Source organism: Balaenoptera physalus (assembly GCF_965194825.1).
Source record: "Balaenoptera physalus genome assembly, chromosome: 10".
In the NCBI taxonomy this organism is placed as follows: Eukaryota; Metazoa; Chordata; class Mammalia; order Artiodactyla; family Balaenopteridae; genus Balaenoptera; species Balaenoptera physalus.
In genome coordinates this window covers 105,368,387-105,392,824 of record NC_138889.1, presented here as the reverse complement: position 1 = coordinate 105,392,824, position 24,438 = coordinate 105,368,387, and the positions used below count along the sequence as shown (strand labels likewise).

General features: G+C 37.7%; 1 protein-coding gene across 4 annotated transcripts in view; it reads right to left on the bottom strand.

The window, feature by feature from the left end:
• LOC309668494 (solute carrier family 22 member 10-like) overlaps positions 1-24,438 on the bottom strand; it is a 62,209-nt gene that overhangs the window by 21,081 nt on the left and 16,690 nt on the right. For 2 of the 4 annotated variants that reach the window (XM_082478371.1, XM_082478372.1), the window contains exons 2-6: positions 13,963-24,088; positions 12,845-12,948; positions 1,740-1,894; positions 1,469-1,637; positions 167-290 (exon numbers count right to left, since the gene is read on the bottom strand). In XM_082478371.1, coding sequence (XP_082334497.1) covers positions 167-290; positions 1,469-1,637; positions 1,740-1,894; positions 12,845-12,948; positions 13,963-14,364 — 954 coding nt within the window. In that variant the 5' untranslated portion in view covers positions 14,365-24,088. Of the gene's footprint in view, positions 1-166; positions 291-1,468; positions 1,895-12,844; positions 12,949-13,962; positions 24,089-24,438 lie in introns of all 4 variants that reach the window. The other 2 variants (XM_082478369.1, XM_082478370.1) reach the window with 1 other exon arrangement.

Sequence of the window (24,438 nt, the reverse complement as noted above, 5' to 3'; positions counted from 1 at the left end):
CTCACAGCTTCTTTTCTATGAGACGGCCATGAAAGACCAGGGAATTTGCATTCTCGACTAGCTGCCCTTGTTAGAAAAGCAGTTTGTCTATCTATAATAAGGAGAAGGCAAGTGTCAATTTGTGTCTTCTCTTCAACCCAATAACCACCTTCCCCTTCCTGCTCACCTCCATGTTCAGGGCTGCTTCAGCATTCTTTATTCCATTTCTATGTGCTACTTTTTTAAGTTCCTTTAAGCCCTTATCTGGGTTATTGGTGATAATCAGCCACCGAGCAGATTCCACCAGCCACCTGATGAAAGAAGGGCACAAAAGTGCAGTCAACTATCTCTTGCTTATTTGTCCTATGGTTAATTACAACATATGCTTTTTACTTTCCATCCAATATCCACCACCAATTGAAGTGGTGGATATTGGATGGAAGGCAAAAAATGTACTACATGCATAGGATCACAGACTTTGCTTTCAAATTGCCTCTCTGCTTATTCACCAGGAGATTTTCCAAGGGGCTTATGAAGCTTAAGTTTGAGAGTCCCTCACTTGCATAATTCCCTTCCATAGCTTAGCATGAGATCTGGCAACTTTGTGCCATAGTATATATTCATAGTGTATATTATTTTGAAAAAAGAAGTCCCCAAATTATGTAAACTTTTAGGCCAACAAATATTGTGAATACTCCTGCCACTACCAGAAGTATTGGTAACTAACTACATAAATGAGTCACTTATTTACATCTGCCTTAGTTTTCTTATAAATAAATGGAAACAATAAGCACATCTTCCTTGTTATGAGAATAGAATGACTTAGCAGATGAGTCTGACATGGATTACACTCTTCTTTCTCTCTGTACTCATCTCACTATATTAAGCCTGTAGTCATCTTTCTGTGATCTACTAAAGCTAATTCTCCCTAGAGTGGTTTTAAGTGTAAGGATGGAATTATCCATAAATAAATATTTGTTAAAATTATTTAAGGGAAGAGGGAGTGTTGAACACGTAATGTAAGTCATCCAATCTGCATGTCATTTTCACTTCTGGAGAAATTCTGTTGCTATTTTGTTAAATTGCTCTATGAATAAATTTTCTGCATCTTCTTTATCCAGTTTCATCTGCAACATGGAAAATCATGGAAAACTTTATTGTACCTTTTTCATTCCAAAGCCAAAAAATTGAAGGTATATCTTCAAGTCTATAAGAAAAATAATATTGGAATAACTCAATGACCACAATATTGGGTAAGACTTAGGAAGCAAAATGGCAGAAAACACCTAGAGCTCCCTGGAAGGAAGATCACTGTTACTCCCTGTTCTGCTTCTCAAATCTCAAATTGATCAGAGTGAACAAATGAGAAACCCTGGTTTAGTTCAAAACAACAGGAAAGGGTCCAGGGAATAAGAAAATCAGTATATCCCAATTCCATATGCATTTTCATCCTAGGTTCCCTTAAGTGGAGTGAGAGAGAGGCTCATACCTTGAGGAGAAAAAGAAGACAAAGAATGGTACAGACACCACCAGCTGCAGGGTATGCCAGTCTCGAAAGACAAAAGCCAGTCCTCCCAGCATTATCTGTCCAATACTAATGGCACAGGTTATCAGTGTTATTACCATGGCTTTTGATTGGGACCTTGTCCACTCTACAACTGAAAGAAAACCCAATTGGGATAGTAATGTCACATAAGGGTGAAATTTCAAGGTTAAATTCAAGGTTTGGAAAATCAAGAAAATCCAAACTGTTGACTTACTGAGCATCCAGTTATTTGTTATAATGACCACAGCAGAACATCCTGACCAGAAGCGTAGTGAGCAGTAAATCAGGAAGGTGGGAGCAAAGGCTGCACAGGTCCCAGAGATGGCGAGCTGGAGCGAACACCACCTGAGAATCAACTTTCTCCCAAACCTAAGAAACAGAGAGGCAGGTTAGATTATGGGAGCAATGATAATTTGTGGTAAAAAAAAATTAAGAAAACAAAGCATACTTTGAAATTTAGACAATGTTTTAACAAGTGATTCTTTGTACCTGAAACCTTGAGGAAACAAGAGCTAAATCAGCAACGGAAATAGCTTCATACTAACACTCTGGTTTACAGACTAATATTACTAAAACTTCATCATCCAATCCCCAGGAGGACTCTGACGGGAAGTGATACCATACAAAAGAAACTACAGTGTTGGAAATTGGAATATACCATGAGCATTCATTGTACTAACATATGTATTTAGCATAGTGGAGAGTCTGTATAGTGTGTCGAACACAAGAGAGCTAAAAGTGTACTTTGGTCTCTAGCACCAGACAGGTGAAGATGCAACTGATGCAAATGATCAGTGAAGCAATGCATCAAAGTGGTTGAAGATTTATGTAAGAGTCACTCTTTGTTGAATCTGTATTTATAAACCTCAAGTAATGTGCTTTCCTAGAATAGAATATAAGAGCACCATAACCCAGACAGTGGCTATTATATCAATCTCTCACAGGAAAGAATTATGTAAAATGGAGAATGAAGGGAAAAAGAAGGTGAAAGACAAATAAGGAAAAGTGAATTTTGTCTTTCATTGGGCATCAAGAAAAGAGGGTCTTAGTAGAGACAACATGGACTAAACGAGATGTGCTAATGTAAATATAAACCCATTGTCTGTAATAAAAACAGACAGACAGTGTTTGGTATTAGGAATTCCTCTGCAATATTTAAAAATAGCATCAAATAATTTCCCCCAAACAGAAAATGGGATACATAAGAACAAACACAACACCAAATAACCATGTTCATAATCACTATCATCATCAAGAAAATAACTTAGAAGAGAAAACTTTATTCTATTATATGTGGACATTTAGTTGTTCAATGCCATCTGCTGAAGAGACTGTTCTTTCTCACATTAAATGGTCTTGGCACCCTTGTCAAAAGACAGTTGGCTATAAATGTATGGGTTTATTTCTGAACTCTCAGTTCTATTACATTTGTCTGTATGTCAATCCTTATAACAGTACCATAATATTTGGTAACTGTAGCTTTATTGTAGTTCTGAAACTGAGATGCATGAGTCCCCTGAATTTACTCTTCTTTTTCAAAATTGTTTGGCTATTTGGAGCCCTGATTTCATTTGAATATGTTTCAGCTTTTCTGTTTCTAGAAAAACATTACATTGGAGTTTTGATAGTGATTTCTTGAAACTGTAGTTGCATTAAATATGATTGACTTCATTGATAATATGAGGTCTTCCTACCTCATTAACATGGGATACTTTCCATTTATTTAGGTCTTCTCTAATTTCTTTCAACAACGCTGTATAGTTTTCAATGTGCAAGACTTTTACATCCTAGGTTAAATTTATTTCTAAGTATTTCATTCCTTTAGAAGATGATGTATGGGTAATACATTTCCTAATTTTCTTTTCAAATTGTTCACTTCAAATATATAGAAAAACAACTGATTTTTGTGTGTTCGTTTTGTACCCTGCAACTTTGTTAAATTCGTTTATTAGTTCTAATGAATTTCTTGGGCATTCTTTGGAATTTTCTATATATATATGATCATGTCATCTCTCTATATATATATATAATTATATTCTTATTCTTCCTTTTTACTTTGGGTAAATTTTATTTCTCTTTCTAATTGCTCTACATAGGTTTACAGTATGATGTTAAATAACAGCAATGAAAGCAGACATCTTTATCTTTCTCCTTATCTTAGTGTGAAAGTTAATATTCTTTCACCATTGACTGTAGTGATAGCTGTAGCTTTATTCCTAAACACCCTTTAAAATATTGAGGAAGTTACATTTAATTCCTATATTATTTTCACCAAGAAAATTGTATGATTTTATAAAATGCCTCCTATGCATCAGTTGACATTATATAGGTTTTTTTCCTTTATTGTATTGATGTGGTATATTATATTGGATGATTGTCTTATGATGAACCACCTTTGCAGTTCTGGGATAAATCCTATTTGTTTACGGTATATAAACATTTTAATATGTAGCTGGATTCAGTTTGCTTGCGTTTTGTTGAATATTTTTAGGTCTATATTCAGAGGGGATATGGCTCTGTAACTTTCGTTTTTCTGATGTCATTATCTAGCTTTGATATCATAAGAACACTGGTATTATAGTATGAGTTAGGAAGTTTTCCTCCTCTTCTGTTTTATGGAAGAGTTCAAGAAGTATTGGCGTTGGATTCAAGATAGCAGAGTAAAAGGATGTGCACTCACTCCCTCTTGCAAGAGCACTGGAATCACAACTAACTGCTGAACAATCATCAACAGGGATACACTGGAACTCATCAAAAAATATACCTCACATCCAAAGACAAAGAAGAAGCTGCAATGAGATGGTAGGAGGGGCGCAAACAATAGAATCAAATCCCATAACCACAGGGTGCGTGACTCACAAACTGGAGAACAATCATACCACAGAAGGCCATGCACTGGAGTGAAGGTTCTGAGCCCCATGTCAGGCTTCCCAACCTGGGGGTCTGGCAATGGGAGGAGGAATCCCCAGAGAATCAAACTTTGAAGGCTAGCAGGATTTGATTGCAGGACTTTGACAGGACTGGGAGAAACAGAGACTCCACTCTTGGAGGACACACACAAAGTAGTGTGCACATCAGGACCCAGGCGGAAGGAACTGTGACCCCATAGGACATTGAACCAGACATACCTGCTAGTGTTGGAGGGTCTCCTGCAGAGGCCAGGGCTGTGGCTCATCACGGAGACAAGGACACTGGCAGCAGAAATTCTGGGAAGTACTCCTTGGCATGAGCCCTCCCAGAGTCTGCCATTAGCCCCACCAAAGAGCCTGTAGCCTCCAATGCTATGTCATCACAGGCCAAACAACCAACAGGGAGGGGACTCAGCCCCACTAATCAGCAGACAAGCAGAAAAGTTGTACTGAGCTCTGCCCAAAAGAGCAACATCCAGCTCCACCCACACTAGCCCCTACCATCAGTAAGCTTCCACAAGCCTCTTAGATAGCCTCATCCACCAGAGGGCAGAAAGCAGAAGCAAGAAGAACTAAAATCCTGCATCATGTAGAAGGAAAACCACATTCACAGAAGGACAGACAAAATGAAAATGCAGAGGGCTACGTACCAGATGAAGGAACAAGATAAAACCCCAGAAAAACAATTAAATGAATTGGAGATAGGCAACCCTCCAGAAAAAAGAATTCAAAATAATGATAGTGAAGATGATCCAGGACCTCGGAAAAAGAATGGCGGCAAAGATTGAGAAGATGCAAGAAATGTTTAACAAAGACCTAGAAGAATTAAAGAACAAACACCTAGAAGAATTAAAGAACAAACAAACAGAGATGAACAATACAATAACTGAAATGAAAAAAATACACTAGAAGGAATCAATAGCAGAATAAATGAGGCAGAAGAACGGACAAGTGACCTGGAAGACAGAATGGTGGGAATCACTGCCATGGAAAGAATAAAGAAAAAAGAATGAAAAGAAACGAAGACAGCCTAAGAGACGTCTGGGACAACATTAACAAACCAGCATTCACATTATAGGGGTCCCCAAAGGAGAAGAGAAAGAGAAAGGACGCAAGAAAATATTTGAAGAGATTATAGTCGAAAACTTCCCTAACATGGGAAGGGAAATAGCCATCCAAGTCCAGAAAGCACTTGGATGATTGTTCATCCAAGCCAGAGACTCCCAAGCAGGATAAACCCAAGGAGAAACATGCCAAGACACATAGTAATCAAATCGAAAAAATTAAAGACAAAGAAAAATTATTGAAAGCAACAAGGGAAAAATGACAGATAACATACAAGAGAGCTCCTATAAGGTAAGGGCTGATTTCTTAGCAGAAAATCTACAAGCCAGAAGGGAGTGGCATGATATATTTAAAGTGATGAAAGGGAAGAACCTACAACTAAGATTACTCTAGCCAGCAAGGATCTCATTCAGATTCAACAGAGTAATCAACAGCTTTACAGACAAACAAAAACTAAAAGAACTCAGCACCGCCAAACCAGCTGTACAACAAATGTTAAAGGAACTTCTTTAAGTGGAAAACACAAGAGAAGAGACGGACCTACAAAAACAAAACCAAAATAATTTTTAACATGGTAATAGGAACGTACATACTGTTAATTACCTTCAATGTGAATGGATTAAATGCTCCAGCCAAAAGACACAGGCTGCCTGAATGGATATGCAAACAAGACCCATATATATGCTGTATACAAGAGACCCACTTCAGACCTAGGGACACATACAGTCTGAAAGTGAGGGGATGGAAAAAGATATTCCACGCAAATGGAAATCAAAAGAAAGCTGGAGTAGCTATACTCATATCAGACATAATACTCTTTAAAATGAAGAATGTTATAAGAAACAAGGAAGGACACTACTTAATGATCAAGAGATTAATCCAACAAGAAGATATAACAATTATAAATATATATGCACCCAACAAAGGAGCACCTCAATACATAAGGTAAATGCTAACTGCTATAAAAAGGAAATCTACAGTAACACAATAATAGTTGGGGACTTTAACACCTCACGTACAGCAAAGGACAGATCATCCAAACAGAAAATTAATAAGGAAACAAAAGCTTTAAATGACACAATAGACCAGATAGATTTCACTGATATCTATAGGACATTCCATCCGAAAACAACAGATTATACTTTCTTCTCAGGTACACACGGAACATTCTCCAGGATAGATGACATCTTGGGTCACAAATCAAGCTTCAGTAAATTTAAGAAAGTTGAAATCATATCAAGCATCTTTCTGACCAAAACTCTATGAAATTAGAAATAAATTGCAGGGGGAAAAAAGTAAAATACACAAACACATGGAGGGTAAACGATACATTACTGAATAACCAAGAGATCCCTGAAGAAATCAAAGAGGAAATCAAAAAATACCTAAAGACAAATTACAAAGAAAACACCATGATCCAAAACCTATGGAAAGCAGCAAAAGCAGTTCTAAGAGGGAAGTTTATAGCAAATATAATCCTACCTCAATAATCAAGAAAAGTCTCAGATAAACAATCTAACCTTACACCTAAAGGAACTAGAGAAAGAAGAACAAACAAAACCCAAAGTTCGTGGAAGGAAAGAAATCATAAAGATCAGAGCAGAAATAAATGAAATAGAAACAAAGAAAACAATAGCAAAGATCAATAAAACTAAAAGCTGGTTCTGTGAGAAGATAAACAAAATTGATAAATATTTAGCCAGACTCATCAAGAAAAAGAGGTAGAGGACTCAAATCAATAAAATTACAAATGAAAAAGGAGAAGTTACAACAGACACTGCAGAAATACAAAGCATCATGAGAAACTACACCAATTCTATGCCAATAAACTGGACAACCAGGAAGAAATGGACAAATTCTTAGAAAGGTATGACCTTCCAAGACTGTACCAGGAAGAAATAGAAAATATAAACAGGTAAACACTACAAAAAAAGAAAATTGCAGACCAATATCACTGATGAATATAGATGCAAAAATCCTCAACCAAATACTAGCAAACAGAATCCAACAACACATTAAAAGCATCATACACCATGATCCAGTGGGATTCATCTCAGTGATGCAAGGATTTTTCAATATACACAAATAAATCAATGTGATTCACCATATTAACAAATTGAAAAATAAAAACCATATGATCATCTCAATAGATGCAGGAAAAGCTTTTGACAAAATTCAATACCCATTTATGATAAAAACTCTCCAGAAACTGGGCATAGACGGAACCTACTTCAACATAATATATACAACAAACCTATAGCAAACATCATTCTCAATGGTGAAAAATTGAAAGCATTTCCTCTAAGACCAGGAACAAGACAAGGATGTGTACTCTCACCACTATTATTCAACATAGTTTTGGAAGTCCTAGCCACGACAATCAGAGAAGAAAAAGAAATAAAAGGAATACAAATTGGAAAAGAAGAAGTAAAACTGTCACTGTTTGCAGATGACATGATACTATACATAGAGAATCCTAAAGATGCCACCAGAAACCTACTAGAGCTAATCAATGAATTTGGTAAAATTGCAGGATACAAAATTAATGCACAGAAATCTCTTACATTACTATACACTAACAATGAAAGATCAGAAAGAGAAATTAAGGAAACAATCCCATTCACCTTTGCAACAATAAGGATAAAATACCTAGGAATAAACCTACCTAAGGAGGTAAAAGACATGTACTCAGGAAACTGTAAGACACTGATGAAAGAAATCAAAGATGACACAGATGGAGAGATATACCATGTTCTTGCAATGGAAGAAAAACTAGAAATAGACTACCATATGATCCAGCAATACCACTTCTGGATACATATCTGAAAAGAAAAAATACACCATTCAAAAAGATAAGTGCATACAAATGTTCATAGCAGCATTATTTACAATAGAAAAGGTATGAAAGCAACCTAAGTGTCCATCAACAGATGAATGAATAAAGAAGATATTATATATATATATATACATATATACATACAATGGAATATTACTCAATGATAAAAAAGAAGGAAATTCTACAATTTGCAACACTGTGGGCCTACAGAATATTATGCTTAGAGAAAAAATTCAGACAGAAAAAGACAAATACTCTGTGTTTTCATTTATATGTGGAATCTAAAAAATAATACAAATGAATTATGTAATTATACAGAAACAAACTCACAAACTAGTGGTTACCAATGGGGAAAGGGAAGGGCGGGGGAGGCAAGATAGGGGATGAGATTAAGAGACATAAACTACTATGAATAAAATAGATAAGCCACAAGGATAAATTGTAGAGCACAGGTAAATGTAGTTGTTAATTTTTAATAACTTTAAATGGAATATAATCTATAAAAATATTGAATCACAATTTTATGTACTTGAAACTAATACAATACTATAAATTGACTATATTTAAACTTTTTTAAAAAGACCTGATAATTTCACAGGTGAATTCTTACAAACATTTGAAGAAGAATAAACACCAACTCTTCTCAAACATTTCCAAAACACTGAAGAGGAGAATACAGTCTCAAACTCATTTTATTTATTTATTTATTTTTTTAAATTTAATATCTTTATTGAAGTATAATTACTGTACAATGTTGTGTTAGTTTCTGCTGTACAACAAAGTGAATCAGCTGTATGTATACATATATCCCCCATCCCCTCCCTCTTGAGCCTCCCTCCCATCCTCCCTATCCCACCCCTCTAGGTCATCACCAAGCATCGAGCTGATCTCCCTGTGTTATGCAGCAGCTTCCCATTAGCCATCCGTTTTACATTTGGTAGTGTATATATGTCAATGCTACTCTCTCACTTCGTCCCAGCTTCCCCTTCCCCCTGTGTCCTCAAGTCCGTTCTCTATGTCTGCGTCTTTATTCCTGCCCTGCCACTAGGTTCATCAGTACCATTTTTTTAGTTTCCATACATGTGTGCTAGCATACATTTTCCTGTTGTTTTTCTCTTTCTGACTTACTTTACTGTGTATGACACTCTAGGCCCATCCACCTTACAAATAACTCAATTTCGTTCCTTTTCATGGCTGAGTAATATTTCATTGTATGTATGTGTCACATATTCTTCATCCATTCATCTGTCGATGGACATTTAGGTTGCTGCCATGTCCTGGCTATTGTAAATAGTGCTGCAATGAACTTTGTGGTACATGTATCTTTTTGAATTATGGTCAAACTCATTTTGGAAGACCACCATTTTCAAGATATCAAAATCAGATAAGGACACAACAAGAAAACTACAGTCCAACATCTCTGATGAATATAGATGCAAAAAATTTCTCATCAAAATAATAGAAAACCAGGGCTTCCCTGGTGGTGCAGTGGTTGAGAATCCGCCTGCCAATGCAGGGGACATGGGTTCGAGCCCTGGTCTGGGAGGATCCCACATGCCGCAGAGCAACTGGGTCCGTGAGCCACAACTACTGAGCCTGCGTGTCTGGAGCCTGTGCTCCGCAACAAGAGAGGCTGCGATAGTGAGAGGCCCGTGCACCGTGATGAAGAGTGGCCCCCACTCGCCACAACTAGAGAAAGCCCTCACACAGAAATGAAGACCCAACACAGCCAAAAATAAATACATAAATAAATAAATAAATGTATTTTTTAAAAGTAAATAAATCATAGCAAACAAAATTTAACAGCACATTAAAAGGGTCATACAATATGATGAAGTGGGATTCATCCCTAGGATGCAAGGAGTTCAACATATGGAAATCAATACACGTGATACACTATATTAATGGAATGAAAGTCAAAAATCACATGATCATTTCAAAAGATAAAGAAGAATCCAGAATTGGGCGATTGGGATTCACATGTATACACTGATGTGTATAAAATTGATGAATAATAAGAACCTGCAGTATAAAAAAACAAACAAACAAAACAACTAATACTAAACTTTCATTGGGTTATTTGTACGGAAATACGTTAATATAAATGTTTCAGACATTACGTGAAATTTCTAAAAATCTTATATGTTCTGGTATAATGTTATAAGTCATAATTCTAGTTATTACTTTAAAATGTATATCTCAGAAATAACTAAATTTCCTTGTCAATTGCACTACTATGAACTTTCATCAAATCTTTAACTGTGGTCATTTTTAAGTCTTTTGTTCTTTACAGACAGTTCTGGGTGTACTCTGATGCTTTTGCAAATATGTTCCTATAAAAGGGTTTCATCCTCAAGGAATTCATAGAAAAGACTCTGACAAGTACAGGTTTCTGGTAACTGTACTGCTGAACTGAATGAATAAGCATTTTCAGAACTCTAATGAAAAACTGATGAACTCATAAAAGTGCTAACAAAAGATCAAGATGAAAAAAAAATTAATTACATGGGGCTGAGTGAACTGATGAGGATGATTATAATTTTTGTGACTTTCTGTTTGAATTTAAAAAAAAATCCCACAAGGACTCAGAGGCAAAGAATATACACATCAATTTTCACTGCAAAGTAAAGGAGCTGTTAAAGTGGAGGATTACTGGACTGAATGTCAATATTATGACATAGTATGAGTGTGTTTCATGTTTGGTAATTGCAATCATTGTTGCTTTTGTTGTGGTCATCCATTTACACTGCTTGGTGTCAGTCTATTTATCTCTTGTAAAAATAAAATACAGTGTGTGTGTGTGAAAAAAAAAGATAAAGAAAAATCCATTTATATAATACAATATCCTTTCATGATAAAAATGCTCAATTAATTGGGTGTAGAAGGAACATACCTCAACACAATAAAGGTGATATATGACAAGCCTTCAGATAACATCGTACTCAGTAGTGACAGTTTGCAAGATTTTCCTCTAAGTTCAAAGGAATAAAGGGAGCCCACTCACACCACTCCTATCAGCATAATCCTGGAAGTCCTAATCAGAGCCATCAGACAAGAAAAAGAAGTAAAATGCATTCAAATGGGAAAGAAGGAATTATATTCTTTTTGTTACAGATGATATGAACTTGTATATAGAAAACCCTGAAGACTCAACCAAAAACTTTGTTAGAACTTATCTACAAATCCAGTACAGTTGCAGGAAACAAAATCAACTTATGAAAATCAAACACATTTCTATATACCAACAATGAAATATCTGAAAAGGGTAATAAAAGAAACAATCCCATTTACTATAGCATCAAAAACAATAAAATGATTAAGGAGATGAAAGATCTGGACACTGAAAAAAACGAGATGATGAAAGAAATGGAAGTGAACAAAAATAAATGGAAAGAGCTCATGTTCATGGATGGGAAAAATTCATATTTTTAAAATGTCCACACTACCCAGAACCATCTATAGACTCAGTGCAATATCTATCAAAATTCCAGTGGCATCTTTCACAGAAACGGAAAAAAACTGTCCAAAAATTTATATGAAATCACAAATGAACCCAAATAGTCAAAGCAATCCTGACAAAGAAGATCCAAGCTAGAAGCAGAACATTGTCTATTTCAAGCTATATTACAAAGCTATAATAATCAAGAGTATGGTACTGGCATATAAAGAGACACATAAACCAATAGAACAGAATCATGATTCGAGAGGTGACACATTCGGAGTCCACAATTTTCAGCTGTAAGATTAAAGGATGTTAGGCTTACAGATGACAAGGGATACTTTCCCGCATGGGAGACTTGAGTATGTGGCAGCCGTGCTGGTCCTCTTACTTTTGGATGACCCCTGCCAGGCACAGGATAACCCAAACTCCTCGCTCCAAAAATTATGACTCCTGAGTTCTATAGATTAGTTACCTTATATTGTTGAAAGTATTACCTCTAATGAGGCTTTTTTTCTCTTACAAAATTACACATACAGATTATAGCCACAATTAGTTCTAATTCAACTTCAGTACCATCTCACTGAGCACACAAATTTTATAGAAATCAGTACTAGTTACAGTGGGGTAACCATGATATGAGATCCACTGTGAGAACCCACAAGCATTTAGCTCACTGAATCCTTGGGAAAGGCCTACAATGCTGTTTCTTCAAACAGGCAGAACCTCCTGTCTTGAAGCACCTTCCTCTCACTTCCCATTGGTAACTCCTTCTCACCTTTATAAATGAAGTTTATGGTAACTCACCTCTAACTACTATTCTGAAATGCACCCAGATCTTATGAAGAGGTCATTTCTGTGTCCAGTACAGAGAGCTCTGTGGCAACAAAATGACATTCATCACAATGATTCTAATTCTGCATTTCCATCTATAGCTCCCTTGGAACCAAGGCAACCCACAACGGTATAAATTGTATATTGGTACTCAATAAAGAATCTTTATGAAACAATTAACCATAAACTGTGAAAACACCACAGAGGAATGGCAGCAGTGATCTGGAGACACTCACCTGTCTGAGAGATGGCCATATATGAGGCCCCCCACCAGCATTCCAGCCATGAATAGGGATTGAACCACTGGTTTCTGTGACTGATAATCACATACGAGGTCCCACTGGAAGAGAAGGAAACCAGCACAGAGGAGCTTCACAGCATCTCTTAACACTCGATGTGCACTCACTCCAATAGCCCTCAGTGAACACGTCCTGTGATTTCCTTTACTACATCTACTCATCTGTATCATTCATGTCTCAGCTTAAGCATGGCTTTCTCTAGATCCTCAGCTCACTCTCCCAGGTTATACCAGGGCCAATCTTCATATTGACTGAGCACTGCATACCTCAGTGGTTCTCAATCTTTGTCACACATTGGAAAAATTGAGGTTTATTTTTTTTAATCACTGATACCTGGATCACACCTAGAGTGAAATACATTCTGATTTGTTTCTCTGACAATTAGTCAGGAAATGGAATTTTTATTTATTTATTTATTTTTAATTTTATTTATTTATTTATGGCTGTGTTGGGTCTTCGTTTCTGTGCGAGGGCTTTCTCTAGTTGCGGCAAGCGGGGGCCACTCTTCATCGCGGTGCGCGGGCCTCTCACTTTTGCGGCCTCTCTTGTTGCGGAGCATAGGCTCCAGACGCGCAGGCTCAGCAATTGTGGCTCACGGACCTAGTCGCTCCACGGCATGTGGGATCCTCCCAGACCAGGGCTCGAACCCGTGTCCCCTGCATTGGCAGGCAGATTCTCAACCACTGCGCCACCAGGGAAGCCCAGGAAATGGAATTTTTTAAAGTTAATACAAATATTTCCAATTGCAACTAGACTGAGAACAAGTGACCAAGAATAAGTTTTCACACATTATATTAAGTATGTCCTTGTCTAAACGTCAATATTCACATTAAATTTTAAGCTTTGTGATAGTAAAATTCATACCCAGTTTATTGATTTCATCATCCTCAGTTGTAATGTAAGTGTTTGGCAATTAAAAAGATAAACAATCACTGAAAGAATAAAAGAGAGCTGGTTATACTATCTACTCAGTAACTGAATATTTGAACAGTGCCTATTTATGTTATTCTAAACACCCACACCATGTACTCAGAAGAGGTAAATGGGGCCTTTACCTCAGTCACGATGGTGGAGGAGAAGGAGCTTCGGTCATACACCCAGCCATCCACACAGGGCTCCGTGTCCAGGTCAGTCATGTTGGGAAAGGTCCCGTTCAGTTGAAGGAGCTGCCACTGGGGGAGGAGGAAGCGATGACATTTCTCTGGTTTCAAGTTAGAATCCAACGGGATGAAGATTCTCAGGAGGACATCAGGGCTGAGGACCCCAGTGTCGTTATCAGAGACAGTGTCATTATCAAGGATAGGGACCCAGCAGCGATGACCAGGAATGGCTGCAGTGAAGTTCTCCAGCAGTATGTGACAGGCTGCTATCATGACCGGAGGAAGAACGAAAACCATCTGAATGATCTGGAATTTTCCCAGGCCACCAACTTCATTCAGGAGCTCCTCAAAGGCCATTGTGAAGAGGCAATTTTCAAGAAAACTCACAATGAATTTGTAGAGGTAAGTTCAAAGGGAGAAAAATGTTTCCTTTCATTAACTCACACTAAATCTATGTGACCTCACATCAGTTTCTCATCAATGGTTCTCGTCACTTCGCTACTGCACCAGAACATTGGAAGCAGTTTCCCCAATCTGTCTGGAATCACGAGGTATTCGTTTTTTAAGTAAAGTCATAGAGAAAATTATTTACCAAAGATACTTCTATCTGATGAACATTAAATCTGTTTAAAGGTTTACTCACTTAACGTGCTTCTTCTCAGTGATTCTGTAAAATCAACATTGGACTTTGGCATGTACATGGTCTCTAAATAATCTAAAATATGCCTGCTACAGTCTTCAGTCATTTCCAGAAAATGGAATTTGAGAGACACAGAAGTGAATGCTTTATGATTTTTCTGGGGAAAGAACAGAAAGCAAGTGTTTTTCTTGTTTATACTGACTTTAAATTACAATAATTAACAAAATATAATCCTTTGTTTCTAATTAAAGCATAGTGGAATATGGTGCAATTACTACCTTTTAGCAACTGATATTGTGCTTCAGTTTCAGTCACACCCAGAACTCAAAATAATTGTAAATACCTTCAAATAGAGATACTGGAGAAAGACAGAGGTGAGCTCACCTAAGGATTTATCTTCTGAGGTTTTCCATTACAGAATATATTAAGGATCTTTTATGTGCTACTGGTCAGAATCCTGATGAATTGGTCATTTTATCAAGATGCTCCTGGCCTCTTTACATCTAGTAATGCTTCTCGATTTCCAGTATGTATTTTACTTATATTAATATAACAATTCCAGGTTTCTTATGCTTACAGTTTACATGCTACAACTTCCAATCTGGTATACTTTTAATTGAAATGTTTATTGATATTATTGAAGATTCACATGCAGTAGCAAGAAAAAATATAATGAGAATCTGCGTGCACTTCACTCAGTTTCCCCCAATAATAATATTTATAAAATTATAGTATAATAATCACAGCTAAGATATTGAGAGTGACACAGTCTACTGATCTTATTCGGATTTCCCCAGTCAGGTTTTCCCGTACTTGTGTTTGTGTGTGCATGTAATTAGAACTGTATAGTTTTATCACCCGTAGCTTCCTGTGCCCACCGCCATAGTCAAGATACTAAATAATTCCCTCTCCACAGGAAATCCTGTTTTAGTACTCTTATAAATGTACCACCAACCCTTGCTCCTGTCATTCCCTTTCCTACCTTTAGCATCTAGTGATCTGTTTTCCATTATTTAACCTCTGTCATTTAAAAGTTGTTATAAAGAGGGGAGGGATCAAAATGGAGTGGGAGGATGTGGAGCTCACCAATCCTTACACACATGAAAAATACATCAACACGTGGAATGATTCTCACAGAATACTGAATGGAAGTTGTCAGAAGAGCTCCTATGCAAACAAAGCTGCAAGAAAGATTTCCACGTAACAGAGGAGGACAGAAAAAATGCCTACGCTCAGGATCCCAGAGCTGGAAAGGGATCTTCAAGTAAGAGAGAAGTTTTGCAGGGGCAGACCCTCACCCTGAGGAGCTATCTGGTTGAGTCGCAGCCTGGACATCGCAATCTGGGTTCCTGCGTGTATGAGACAAGACCTCTTGGTGGCTGGGAGAACCTCTGGGACGGATAGATGAGCTGGAGGAGCCTTGACCCTACACACAAGGAAGAGAGCACACTTTGGCTCCAATAATCAGGCTGGACAGACCTTTGAACTGGCAGCTACCGCCTCGCTGCACTCCCCAATCTGAGAGGGCAAACATCCCACCCCCACTCACTCCACAGCACATCTTACTGCTGGATCTGGGGCAGAGAGGTCCTGGGAGAATACTGCCAGTGAGGCAGCCCACATACCTGACAGAAGTGCAGCCACCTCAATTCCTGCAGCCGTAGCGCCCTGACCCCAAGCCCCAGTCTAGTGAACGCGCCAGCCTGGCCACTCCACACCACAGCCTTGCACTAGATCTGGGATGAACACATCAGGGAAAAGGATGGGGTGCATCTGAGTGGAGCTGTGGACACCAACACAGGCAGCGCTTCAGTTCTCTGTGAGCACACGGACCTCAATTGCTTCCATACTCCCTTCTTTTTGGGCAGGGCATGCACTCAAGGGGAAAGAAACCAGATGGAACCTGACTTTCAGAGCTTCTACTCCAAAAACTGGGGAGCAGACCCGCCCATGAGAGCATGGTGATAGGCATGGAGAGGAGAGGAATTCCTGCCTCACTCTGGACTGGCTTTAGATCCCCCAAAACCAGCCGCACCAACCTGAGAGAAGACATGGCTAGCCTCCATTACAAACCAGCCCTTGAACCAAAGATATTGGACACACACGGTCTACACCAGGATGCTCCCATCTAAAACACCCCTTCAACAGCACAATATATAACTGTTTCCCCTAAATTCATAGAGATAGAGAAAGTTAAGTAAAATGAAAATTCAGAGGAACTACTCCTAATTAAAAGAACATGAGAGATCCTCTGAAATAACGAAGCAGACCTCACCAGTCTATTACAACCCCAGTTCTAAAAGGAGGTAATAAAGATGCTAAAGGAATTAAGAAAAAATATCAATAGAAACACAGTTCACTGTAGCAAGGGACTAGAAACTATATAATAACACTTATCTGTTATTACAGAATATTGAATATAGTTTCCGGTGCTATAGAGTAGGTCCTTGTTTGTTATCTATTTCATATATAGTAGTGTGTATATGTTAATCCCAACCTCCTAATTTATCTCTCCCCCACCCCCTTTCCCCTTCGGTAACCATAAGTTTGCTTTCTATGTCTGTGAGTCTCTTTCCGTTTTGGAAATAAGTTCATTTGTATCTCTTTTTTTAGATTACACATATAAACGATGTCATATGATATTTATCTTTCTGTCCAGTTTACTGCACTTAGTATGACAATTTCTAGGTCCATCCATTTTGCTGCAAATGGCATTATTTCATTCTTTTTTATGGTTGAGTAATATTTCATTATATATATGTTTATATACATACATATATATATATGTTTATACACATACATATCCATTCATATGTTGATGGACATTTAGGTTGCTTACATGTCTTGCCTATTGTAAATAGTGTTGCTATGAACATTGGGGTGCATGTATTTTTTCAAATTATGATTTTCTCCAGATATATGTCCAGGAGTGGGGTTGCAGGATAATATCGTAGCTCTATTTTAGTTTCTTGCAGAACCTCCATACTGTTCTCCATAGTGGCTGTACTAATTTACAATCCCACCCACAGTGTAGGAGGGTTTCTTTTTCTCAACACTCTTTTCAGCATTTGCTATTTGTAGACTTTTTTGATGATGGCCATTCTGAATGGTGTGAGGTGATACCTCATTGTACTTTTGATTTGCATTTCTCTAATAATTATCGATGTGGAGCATCTCTTCATGTGCTTTTTGGCCATCTGTATGTCTTCTTTGGAGAAATGTCCATTTAGATCTTGTGCCCATTTTTTTGATTGGGCTGTTTGTTTTTTGATATTGAGCTGTATGTGTTTTTTGTATATTTTGGAGATTAATCCCTTGTTGGTTGCATCATTTGCAAAAATTTTCTCCCACTCTGTATGTTGTCTTTTTATTTTGTTTATGGTTTCCTTTGCTGTGCAAAACGTTTTAAGTTTAATTTGGTCCCATTTGTTTATTTTTGTTTTTAAATCCATTACTCTAGGAGGTGGACCCAAAAAGATATTGCTGCAATTTATGTCAAAGAGTGTCCTACCTATATTTTCCTCTAGGAGTTTTGTGGTATCCTGTTGTACATTTAGGTCTTCAATCCATTTTGAGTTTACTTTTGTGTATGGTGTTAGAGAATGTTCTAATTTCATTCTTCTACATGTAGCTGTCCAGTTTTCCCAGCACCACTTATTGAAGAGACTGCCTTTCCACCATGGTATAATCTTGCCTCCTTTGTCTTAGATTAATTGACCATAGGTGGTGGGTTTATCTCTGGGCTTTCTATCCTGTTCCATTGATCTATATTTCTGTTTTGGTGCCCATGCCATACTGTTTTGATTGCTGTATCTTTGTAGTATAGTCTGAAGTCAGGGAGCCTGATTGTTCCAGCTCTGTTTTTCTTTCTCAAGATTGCTTTGGTTGTTGGTGGTCTCTTGTGTTTCCATATAAATTTTAAAATATTTTGTTCTTGTTCTGTGAAAAATGCCATTGGTTGGTAGTTTGATAGGTATTGCACTGAGTCTGTAGATTGCTTTGGGTAGTATAGTCATTCTGAAAATATTGATTCTTTCAATCCAAGAACACCATATATCTTTCCATCTGTTTGTGTCATCTTTGGTTTCCTTCATCAGTGTCTTATAGTTTTCAGAGTACAGGTCTTTTGCCTCCTTACATGGGTTTATTCCTAGGTATTTTATTCTTTTTGATGTGATGGTAAATGGGATTGTTTCCTTAATTTCTATTTCTAATCTTTCATTGTTAGTGTATAAAAATGCCACAGATTTCCCTGTATTAATTTTCTATCCTGCTGAATTACCAAATTCATTGATGAGCTCTAGTGGTTTTATGGTACATCTTTAGGATTTTCTATGTATAGTATCATGTCATTTGCAAACAGTGACAGTTTTACTTCTTCTTTTCCAGTCTGAATCCCTTTTATTTCTTTTTCTTCTCTGATTGCTGTGGTTAGGACTTCCAAAACTATGTTGAATAACATTGGCAAGAGTGGACGTCCTTGTCTTGTTCCCGATCTTAGAGGTAATGTTTTCAGCTTTTCACAATTGAGTATGATGTTAGCTGTGGGTTTGTCATATATGGCCTTTATTATGTTGAGGTTGGTTCTCTCTATGCCCACTTTCTGGAGAGTTTTTTTTATCATAAATGGATGTTGAATTTTATCAAGAGCTTTTTCTGCCTCTATTGAGATGATCATATGGTTTTTATTCTTCAGTTTGTTAATGTAGAGTATCACACTGATTGATTTGTGGATATTGAAAAATCCTTGCATCCCTAGGATAAATGCCACTTGATTATGGTGTATGATCCCTATATTGTATTGTTGAATTCGGTTTGCTAGTATTTTGTGGAGGATTTTTACGTCTATGTTAATCAGTGATATCAGCCTGTCATTTCCTTTTTTTTGTGGTATCTTTGTCTGATTTTGGTATCAGGGTGATGGGGACCTCATAGAATGAGTATAAAAGTGTTCCTTCCTCTGCAATTTTTAAAAATAATTTCAGAAGGATAGGTGTTAATTCTTCTCCAAATGTCTGATAGAATTCATCTGTGAAGCCAGCTGGTCCTGGACTTTCGTTTATTGGGAGTTTTTAAATCACAGATTCAATTTCAATACTTATAATTTGCCTATTCATATTTTCTATTTCTTCCTAGTTCTGTCTTGGGAGAGTGTACCTTTCTAAGAATTGGTCCATTTCTTCTAGGTTTTCCATTTTATTGGCATGTAGTTGCCTGCAGTACTCTGTTATGGTCTTTTGTATTTCTGTGGTGTCTGTTGTAAGTTCTCATTTTTGATTTCTAATTTTACTGATTTGGGCTGTCTTTCTTTTTTTTCTTTCTTTTTTTTTTTTGAACAATCACTGGGGATAATTTTTTTTAAAGCATACATTCTATTTTTTTTATTTACTTATTTATTTATTTATTTATGGCTGTGTTGAGTCTTCATTTCTGTGCGAGGGCTTTCTCTAGTTGCGGCAAGCAGGGGCCACTCTTCATCGCGGTGCGCGGGCCTCTCACTATCACGGCCTCTCTTGTTGCGGAGCACAGGCTCCAGACGCGCAGGCTCAGTAATTGTGGCTCACGGGCCTAGTTGCTCCGCGGCATGTGGGATCTTCCCAGACCAGGGCTCGAACCCGTGTCCCCTGCATTGGCAGGCAGATTCTCAACCACTGCGCCATCAGGGAAGCCCTTTCTTTTTTTTCTTGATGTGTCTAGCTAAAGGTTTTTCAGTTTTGTTTATCTTTTCAAAGAACCAGCTTTTAGTTTCATTGATCTTTTCTATTATTTTCTTAGTCTTTCATTTATTTCTGCTCTGATTTTTATGATTTCTTTCCTTCTACTAACACTGGGTTTTGTTTTTATTTCTTTATTTGCTTTAGGTGTAAGGTTAGGATGGTTATTTGAGATTTTTCTTTTTTTCTGAGGTAAAGTTGTATCACTATAAAGTTCCCTCTTAGAACTGCTTTTGCTGTGTCCCATAGGTGGTGGATTGTCATGTTTTTGTTTTCATTTGTCTCTAGGTATTTTTTAATTTCCTCTTTGATTTCCAAGTGATCCATTTGTTGTTTAGTAGCATATTGTTTAGGCTACGTGTGTTTGTGTTTTTCACAATTTTTTTCTTGTAGTTGACTTCTAACCTCATAGCCTTGTGGTTGGAGAAGTTGCTTAATATGATTTCAATTTTCTTAAATTTACCAAGACCTCCTTTGTGGCTCAGCATGTGACCAATTCTGAAGAATGTTCTATTTGCACTTGAAAAGAATGTGTATTCTGCTGCTTTTGGATGGAATGCTCTATAAATATCAAGTCTATCTGGTCTAATGTGTCACTTAAGGCCTGTTTCCTTATTGATTTTTTTTTTTTTTTTGGTCTGGATGAACTTCCATTGATGTAAGTGGGGTGTTAAAGTCCCCCACTATTATTGTGTTACTGTCAATGTCTCCTTTTTTGACTGTTTGTATTTGCCTTATATATTGAGGTTCTCCTATGTTGTGTGTATATATATTTACAGTTGTTATATCCTCTTCTTGGATTGATCCCTTGATCATTTTGTCATGTTTTTCTTTGTCTTTAGTTTTAACAGTCTTCATTTTAAAGTCTATTTTGTCTGATATAAGTATTGCTACTCCACCTTACTTTTGATTTCCAATTGCATGGAATACCTTTTTCCATCCCCTTACTTTCAGTCTGTTTGTGTCTCTAGATCTGAAGTGGGTCTCTTGTAGACAACATATATATGGGTCTTGTTTTGTATCCATTCAGCCAGTCTATCTCTTTTATTTGGAGCATTTCATCTGTTTACATTTAAGGTAATTATCCATATATATATTCTTATTGCTGTTTTGTTAATTGTTTTGGATTTGTTTTTGTATGTCTTTTTCTTTCCTTTCCTCTTTTGTTCTCTTCTCTTGTGATTTGTTTGGATTCATTTTTCTTTTTTGCGTGTATATTATAGATTTTTCGTTTGCAGTTACCATGAGGTTCTGATATAGCAGTCTATAAGTATACAAGATTGTTTTACATTGCTGATCTCTTAATTTGAAATGCATTTCCAATATGCTGCATTTGTATTCTCCTCCTCTCATGTTTACTGGTTTTGATATCATATTTGTGCGTGGAGGATTGCCTGCCTTTACTGTATGTTTGTCTTTATTGGTGAGCTTTCCCATTTTGTAATTTTCTTGTTTCGAGCTGTGGCCTTTTGTATTTCACTTAGAGAAGTTCCTTTAGCATTTGTTGTAAAACTGATCTGGTGGTGCCGAATTCTCTTAGCTTTTGTTTATCTGTAAAGCTTTTGATTTCTCTGTCAAATCTGAATGAGAGCCATGCTGGGTAGAGTATTCTTGGTTGTAGTTTCTTCCCTTTCATTACTTTAACTATATTGTGCAACTTCCTTCTGGCCTGCAGAGTTCCTGCTGAAAAATCAGCTGATAGTCTTATGAGTATTCTGTTGGATGTTATTTGTTGCTTTTCCCTTGTTGCTTTTAATATTTTCTCTTTGTCTTTAATTTCTGTCAGTTTAATTGCTACGTGTCTTGACGTGTTGCTCCTTGGGTTAATCCTGTATGGGACTCTGTGCTTTCTGGACTTGGGTGACTGTTTCTTTTCCCATGTTAGGGAAGTTTTCAGCTATTATCTCTTCAAAAATTTTCTCAGGCCCTTCTCTCTTCTCCTTCTGTGACCCCTATAATTCGAATGTTATTGTGTTTGACATTGTACCAGAGGTCTCTTAAACTATCCTCATTTCTTTTCAATTTTTTTCTTTATTCTGTTCTGTGGCAGTCTTTCCACCACTCCATCTTCCAGCTCATTGATTTGGTCTTCTGCCTCATTTATTCTGCTATTGATTCCTTCTAGTGTATTTTAAATTTCAGTTATTGTATTCTTCAACTCTGGTTATTCTTTGTATTTTCTAACTCTTTGCTAAAAACTTCTTGTAACTTCTCACTCTTTGCATTCATTCTTTTCCTGAGTTCTTGGATCATCTTTGATCATTATTCTGAACTCTTTCTCAGGTAGATTGCCTATCTGCACTTCACTTAGTTGTTCTTCTGGTGTTTTATCTTGTTCCTTCATCTGGAACATATCCTTTTGGTGTCTCATTTTGTTTAAAATTGTATTTGCATTTTGTGTATGTAGTAGCTTAGTTACATTTCTTGACTTGGAGAAGTGGCCCTCTCTAGCGGATGTCCTATGTGTCCCAGGAGTACAATCCTTTCTCGTCAACCTAGGGCCAGGGACCAGCTGGCCCCAGGGTCGTCTCTGACCTGTGTTTACAAACTCAGTGCTATAGGCTGAAGGATTGTAGTTTTCTTGCTTCTGGTGTTTGCCTCCTGGTGGGTGAGGCTGGTCTAGAGGTGTGTACAGGCTTCCTGGTGGGAGGGGCTGGTACCTACCCACTGGTGGGTGGAGCTGGGTCTTGTCCCTCTGGTGGACAGGGCTGTGTCAAGTGGCGTGTTTAGAAGTGGCTGTGGGCTCAGGAAGTCTTTAAGCAGCCTCTTTGCTGATGGGTGGGGCCTTGTGCTGACCCTGTGGTTTGTTTAGCCTGGGGCATTCCTGCACTGCTTTCTTTCAGGTTTCAAGGTGCATTTAGTCAGAGACCAGAGGAAGTATGCTTAGTCTCTCATCCCCAGTATCAGAGCCTTCCTCCTTCCTCCTTTCTTAAGGAAAGCTCTGTACTATGAACTAGTAATAACTGTTTAATTTTTGTGTATATGGTGTATATATGAGTGTCTTTTAAAAAATTGTTTTCTGTAGATAAGTAAGTTCTATAATTAAATTTTTAAAAAAGGAAAAGTAAAAACTTGGACAAGATGGAGATGAACAAAACTCATAAAGTTTAGTAACCAGAGAAAGAGGGATGTTGAAGAGAGAATAGAGATATTCATAGAAGCCAAGTCTTTGAGTAGATGTGGGGAAATGAGATTCCTTAAAAAATGAAATGTTTGGCTTTGGTCAGGAGAAGGTCATGCTGTGCAAATGAAAAAATGCAGCGTTTGTGGTAAAGACATGTGTAAAAATGAGGTCTCCTCTGTTATTTTTCCCCTTATTGAGATAACTAACTGGGTGCCCATCAGGTAGTACACCTGTAGGAGAAGCAGTGTTGTAAGTCTGAGGAGAGAGGACTGGGTACATAAACTGGAAGACTGGTCCTGCTCTAAAGTCAGGGTTAAATCATCCTGCAAATATAGTAGAATTGCCAGGGAATTCCAAGGATTCACTTTGTAGTTACAGTCTCACATTTACTGGGAAAAATGAGCAACCACAGTCAGTGACTTGAGTCCAAAGTGCAAAATGGAGAGAAGTTACTTCAAACCACATACCTGAGTTCACTGAGTTGTGTAGGTGACACGTGGCAGTTTCAAGGAGCACAGATGGGATGGGATTGACATCTTGCTCAGCAACCTCTTCCCCTGCCTGCACAACTCCATGCACTTCCCAGTCTCACAGAGAAGGGTCCTGTGTAGAGAAAGGCCAGTCTATTCAGAATTTTTTTTCAGGGAGGGGGGATATTCAGGGAGCCTTTGGGTGATTCCTGGCCTTAGAGTAGATGTCCCCAGAGGGGCACTTTGGCAAGATAAGGAATGGGAGCTTGATTCAAGGAGGGGTCTGATGAGTGCCTAAGGAAGAGGGGTCAGGGTTAGGAGGGGCTGTTGAGCCTCCACAAGCTGAAATGAGTAGTTGTTGGAAGAAGTAGGTCTATTGGCCAGCTTGGCCAGGACTTGCCATAAATTGGGTTCTGGAAGGTCCCAGCTTTAGATTCATAGAGGCAGGAAGGGGTGGTGAGATGGGGCTCCTGTAAGTCCCAC